General features: G+C 37.5%; 1 protein-coding gene across 1 annotated transcript; it reads right to left on the bottom strand.

Annotated features, from left to right (window-relative positions):
* Nucleotides 1-1,852: 1,852 nt before the first annotated feature.
* Nucleotides 1,853-3,285, bottom strand: LOC139830211 (protein FAR-RED IMPAIRED RESPONSE 1-like). The gene is made up of 2 exons (XM_071818219.1): nucleotides 2,349-3,285; nucleotides 1,853-1,899 (listed from the first exon to the last, which is right to left on the bottom strand). The coding sequence occupies exons 1-2, from the start codon at nucleotides 3,283-3,285 to the stop codon at nucleotides 1,853-1,855; spliced, it is 984 nt and encodes a 327-aa protein (XP_071674320.1).
* Between the last annotated feature and the right edge of the window lie 3,070 nt (nucleotides 3,286-6,355).

Here is a 6,355-nt window from a genome sequence, read left to right as displayed (position 1 = left end):
TCAATTGAGTTGAAGAAGCAGCCATGTACCTGCAAGGGAAAGGAGCCTGACACTAAAAATGATGGTACTAACGAGCCTTTCATGGACGAAGATCCTGAACCTGATGATTATTGTATTGAGGAATGTTGTCTTGATCGTGGGGGGCCATGTACTCGCAAGAGAAAGGAGCCTGGAACCGAAAATGTTGTTGGAAGTAGTTCTATGGCACAGGAGGATGATGCTTATGCAGACACCGATTCTGATGATTGTCTTGAGCTTAAGGAGCTAGATGGGAGAGAGGATGTTCCTGTAACTGCTTTGCATACAATGTTGTTTGCTGATGTACTTCAGGCTCCTATGAATTACATTGAAGGGTAAGCGTTGGAATTCAATTTTCCATTTATTTTTCATCTTTTTTTTTTCTGTATAGACGGATGTTTATTCCTGTTGTTTTTAACAATTGTAGTAGCGAGAAAATACTTGAAGTTGGTGGAAAGTCTGTCAGCTGGCATAATTTCTACGTTGCTATGAAGGGTGGTGGTTTCATGGATCCTTTTGTTATGGATGTCTTTCTTAAGTGCGTTGACGATGGTCTTGATTTCTTATTTATTCCAAGCTCTTTGGCGGTACGTCATGTGTATATGTTTTAGATTTATCTATTTTTTAACTAAATGTTTATAGCATTTATTTTTTTAAACATTTTCTTGTTGTTTCTTCCAGCATATTCTTGATGTGGACGAGGCGGACCCTATTCATCTTGCTGCAAGTTTTGTAGAACATGATCTGAAGTACTATGTTTTGGATAGGGAAGAGGCATGTTTGTCATGTTTTGTTTGGCGCTTATATTTTTTCTATTACAAGTATTGTGAATGCTTTCTTATTTCTCGTGGGATTGTTTATTTTCAAACAGGTCTACATTGCTTGTTGCGATTACAGCCATTGGTGGGTTATCTTTGTCGACATCCATTTCAGGAAATTTAGAGTGTCTAGCTCACTGAAGTTGACTGAATCTCAGATGGCTTCTACTGAAAGAATTGTATGGTTTTCGTTGCAATCTAGCTACTTAAATAATTATTTGCACATGACAACAATAACTTTTATTTTTTAATCTTTCAGTGCAAATCATTCAAGAAACTTTACAGTCATCTTCATGGTGTCGAGGGATTAAATATCTCATCGTTCAAGATAAAAGTTTGCGGCACCCCTTCTTGTTCAGAGTAATCATCTTTTCTTAATGTGAACTATGATTTTATATTGTTTACTGTGTTTGGATTTAGTTGTTTCTTTCTTTCTGACCATTAGGAAAAGCGCGAGGCGTGACTGTGGTATCTATGCAATGAGGTTCATTTGGATATTCAAGGCTAATTTTTACCCAAATGTATTCAAGGTAGGTAATGTGTTGTGTTCATACTTTTATTCAATAGTATATAAGGCAGGTTTTTAGTTATCGTTCACTGTATAATAGTACATGTCAATGGTTCTTTTTAGCACTTGTGCATCCTTTTTTTTAGTAGTTGTGAACTTTTTCGTTCGGCGCTCGTGCATTCTGAATTTTTGTGCATTTTTCGTTTAAGATAACTAATCATTGTGTTGTTTTGTGTTTTTCAGGCTGACATCGAAAGTTTTCGACAGTTCTTCACCGGGATGATGCTCACTTATGATTCTCCTGATTATTTGGCAAGTTTCGTACGCGAACAGATCGAAGAATTCAAAAGTAAGTACTGTTTTTTAATGGTTAACCTTTATTCACCAGTGAAGTCAATGAAGTGAACTTGATTGTACAAAAATAAGTAGATAAGAACATTACATATCCATTTCCATTTTCTGTATCATATATTCTAAATATTCCTGTGGCCTCCTCCTTGATTTATTCCTACTTTTGTTGCTCTCCTTTTGATATCCTTTGTTCATTGTCGACCTCTGCAAAAATAAATAGATTTTAAATTTATGTTTAGCCTGTCGGAAAAAAGCAGATTATTTGCATCAGTAGGTTTTCATCACTGACAAAGTAACTTCATGGGCACACTTACCTTGTTAATATGTTTCTTGTACCAAAAACTAGATATTCCATGTTGCATCTTATTCTTCCGTTGTGGTAGTACATACCGTACGTGTTTCCTGGTTGTGTTGTTCTTTCTGTTGTGTTACTATCGTTATTTATGTGTGTGTTGCTTGATTGATCATGTGCTGTATTGCTTGTATATCTCTGCTGTGATCTTTGCTGTCTATTTCTTCTTGCATGTCTTGGTGCTCGTGTCTTGTCTCTGCTGCAATTTGTGCTTTCAGTGCTTCACATCCTGTTCTGTTGTGTCCTGATTTTTTGCAGTGTCCGCATTTTATTTGTCTTGTTTTCTGTCTTTTTTCTGAACCTGGCATCATTCTGTCTCCTCTTTTTGTTCCTCTTCTGTCGGACATTGGTGGGTCACGTAATGTTTCGTTGCTACCTGTTTCTTCATCGTGTAGTTTTTTAGCTCCTTCATCTTCTCTTATTGCTGCCAGCACTTTTGTTTCCATATCACGCATACACTGAATCATGACATTATATGCTTTGTCATTTGGGCACGCTTTGTTGCAAAGTTCTGCCATATGGCTCATCACACCGGCAAACTTTAGTGTTTCGTCTCCGCAAGAAGCATCTGCGACATTTCCTAATGTTGCGAGTTCCATGTCTATGTCTTTTCTCCATCTTTTAATCACAAAACTCTCTGGCAAATCATTGATCTCCATGTGAACCATTGCTTTTATTACATGGCAGCAATGTATACCATCCCTCTGCATCTTTTTGCAGGAACACATGAAGTTCTTTTTTTCATCGTCAAATGTGACGTCAAACAACTCCCTTTTGAATTCCATGTGGTTGTAGAATTTCACTATTCTTTTCAGCCGCAGGTGGCGACCAGGTTCAAGTGATCCATCTACCTTGAATGCAGTGTTGTTTGTGATCTCGATCTGGAACTTCTCGAATATTTCATGCGTGAATTGTTCAAGAGCTTGCTTCTCAAACGGATGTCTTGTTACTAGTTTTGCTGTTTTCAGTGTTGATGTGAGCTTCTTCTTGTCTAGGGCAGATAAGCACTTGTCTTGTATGACCTCATATTGCTCAAGGAACATTGTTATTGTGTCTGTGTGCTGGCTATAGCATTTCCACATGTTATTTGTGCTCTCGCTCCTTCCTGTGCTTGATGAGAATGGGTAAAATTTATCCATGAAGTACGCTGGTACCCACCTGTGTCTTATCCTGAATAACTTGCTTAGGTGTTCTTCTCCGCCAGCATTGTAATCCTTTATCACTTTATTCCATCCCATTTCGAACTCATCTGGTGTGAATGCGTTCTTCGCAATGTACATTAGCATTTCCGACTGAGTTTTTTGCAAAGAAGGTGCTCTCTTTCTGACTCATCTTGGTCACGATGTGGTAGTAGCAGTTCCTGTGGGTTGTAGACTTTAGAACTGTTTGTATTGCTTTCTTCATTGCTTTGTCCTGGTCTTTTATTATTGTCTTTGGTTCTTTTCCACCCATGGCCTGAACAAATGTTTCCAGAACCCATATAAATGTTTCTGTTGTTTGATCCTTCAGCAGAGCAACGGCAAACAGTACTGTGGAGCCGTGATTATTGACCCCAACTATAGGAACAAATGGTAATCCATACTTATTTGTGCTGAAAGTTGTGTCGAAAGATATGTAGTCACCGAACAGCTTGTAGTTCATTACGCACATTGCGTCCATCCAAAACAGGCTGCGAACTCTTTTTTCGCTGTATATTTCCATGTCATGATAGAAGCCAGGTACTGTTTTCTGGAGTGTCTTGAAGCGTTCCAGGCACTTCTGGATGTCATGGTCCTTCTCTATTTGTTGTTGTTTACTCTTTATGTTGCTTAGATCAACAACATCGAAGGGTATTCCACGGAATTTCCCTCTGATCGACCGAAAGATTAACATCATCTTCCTTGGTGGCAGACGTCCCATCTGTAGTAGATGAATTAATCTCCTGTCGAGATCAGTCATCCTTTTGTGATAGTGTGCAAACCTAATTAGATAGTCTGTTGGTTCCAGCGGGTGGTTGTGTTCTAAGTGAACCTTCTTGATGTACCAGTATCCATCAAATTGTCTTACAATTATGAGTGCTTTACAGCCAGTCTTCAGTAGTACATTTGTTCTCCTATGCGACGATGGTTCGGCATCTGTGTTTGTGCATCCTTCTTTGTTACATGCGAACATTTGCATGTACATTTCTCCGTTTTTTCCTGATCTCTTGCTGCTGAACTTCTTCACTGCAAATCCTTCCTTTCTTGCATACAGAGCGTATCTATAGAATGCATCGTCTCTTGTTTTGAAACGGGCACCTTCCTTTGGTATAGCTGCACTCATAATCTCTTCAACTGCTGGGTAGTCATCTGTGCTGAACATATTGTCCATTTCCTCTTCCATCTTTGTTGGAGGATCTGGATTTATTTCTGGATCATCATCCTTCAGTTCTTCTTTAGTTTCTTGCTTAGAAGCTTGTTCCTCCGAGGGCGAGTTTGATTCTCCTGTGCTGTGGTTCTGCGATGATGAATAAGCTTCCTTTTGATTTGTTTCCTTTGAGGCACTTGTTTCTTCGTCGGTACTTCCCATTCCTCTGGATTCCTGAAATCATAACATTCATATTGTGCATGAGTTTGGGAAGGTGGTGTTCCAGATGTTTAGATATTTTAATGTTTATTTTCACAAATAACAAAGTGTGCACTGTTTTTTATATCTAAATTAATTACCTGATGATCGATGATTTTGTTTCCCGATGTTTCTGTACATGTGTATGCTTCATATGTTTCCTGTAAATTAAAGGCATACAATTAATTTTTTTAATTCATTAATTTAAATGTAATTGGTAATTATAATACATACATGTAGCTACTACCTTTGTATTGCTTGTTGTGCTATCACTGGAGTTGTTGTTGGCTGTAGCAAACTTCATTTCCTGCAAATAAGTAAATCAAGTAAACTTTGTGTTAGATTACTGGTTTACTGATGTCTCTCCAAATTGCATAATCATCATTTATCTTGTATATAATTCTTGAATTGTACCTTGATAATTTTTTCTGGTATTGGTTGCATGTGTGTTTTCCTGTCATTCTGTTTGTCTGGTATACCATAGCTGCTGCTTGGTCCTGTATGTTGTTTCATTCTTGCCTGGTCGCTGTATACCTCCTGTGAATTGGATATAAATTTAATTTTGTCAGGCTATTTTTTAACCACAGATACTTTTCTGGCCATTGCGAGAATTGTTGATTAACTATAATATACATGCCTTCTTGATGTCTTCTTTGTTTTGTTGAGATTGTTGTCGTGAGGCTTTGTGCTTGTCTACTAGCTTGATCTGTGTGTGGTTGTTGTCGTCAGACATATCATCGTCCTCGATTTCTTTGAATAAACCCTGAAAAATGGATAAATAATTACCATGATTTATCCTAACAATTTTTTTGATTTTGTACTTAGCTTCTATAAGCTTTGTTACGTACCTCATAACTTGATGAGTTTCTTTGCATGTATTTTTCCGCTGGTGCAGCTGAGCTGCTCTGGCTGCTTGTTGCTTACACATAATTATGCTTTCCTGATTCTTCGTGATGCTTTTGTTTCACATTGTTGCCATTGGCACCCTGTAAGACGATTGACAGTCAATAATACTACTATCTCATAAAATAATCAATTTTAATTATATTTGTTAAATTGATTCAATAAAATCTAGTTGTGAATTTTCATTGCCATGTCTAGTAATTAATTTTACCAACCTTCGTTGTGAACTTTTGCGATTGATTTGATTTGATGTTGCTTGCAAGCAGGGAAGGATGCTCTCTTGGACAAGCGTAGGAGGGCGCATACTGATTGATTTTCTCAGAGGTTAGCAGATTTTTTTCCTTCGTCTCTCTATCCATTTCCATTGTTGAGCTGTTGCTGGAAGCTTCTTCCTTCTTTACTTCTATCAGAGATCGTTTGAGGTGAGCACACTGCGCTCTGTACTGTGACTCAGCTTGTTTGAGTTTATTTTGTTGCATTTTCTCCCTTTTATTCCTCCACGTGTGTATTCTTGCCTGAAAAAACAATGAATATAAATTTTTTTGTACATGCATGTCAAAAACAAAGAAAAATAGTTTATGTTGTGTACATTTTAAATAAAAGATGTATGATAACATTACAAAATAAACCACAAAAAAGTCATATTATAGTTAGTGTTTCCTGATCATTATAGGCACAAGACTGGTAGTTCTGTACTTGCTGGACTCGTTAGTCTGTTTTCACCATGCATTGTTACTAGTACTTGTTAGTATGGTGATTTAGTACTTCCTGATATCACAAAGTTTAGCACTATAGCGTAACGGGGAGGTGTTTGTAAGTAGA

The sequence above is a fragment of the Lolium perenne genome, chromosome 4 (assembly GCF_019359855.2).
Source record: "Lolium perenne isolate Kyuss_39 chromosome 4, Kyuss_2.0, whole genome shotgun sequence".
Taxonomy (NCBI): domain Eukaryota; kingdom Viridiplantae; phylum Streptophyta; class Magnoliopsida; order Poales; family Poaceae; genus Lolium; species Lolium perenne.
Note: the sequence above shows the minus strand (reverse complement) of the source record. Positions and strands in the feature narration are given on the sequence as shown.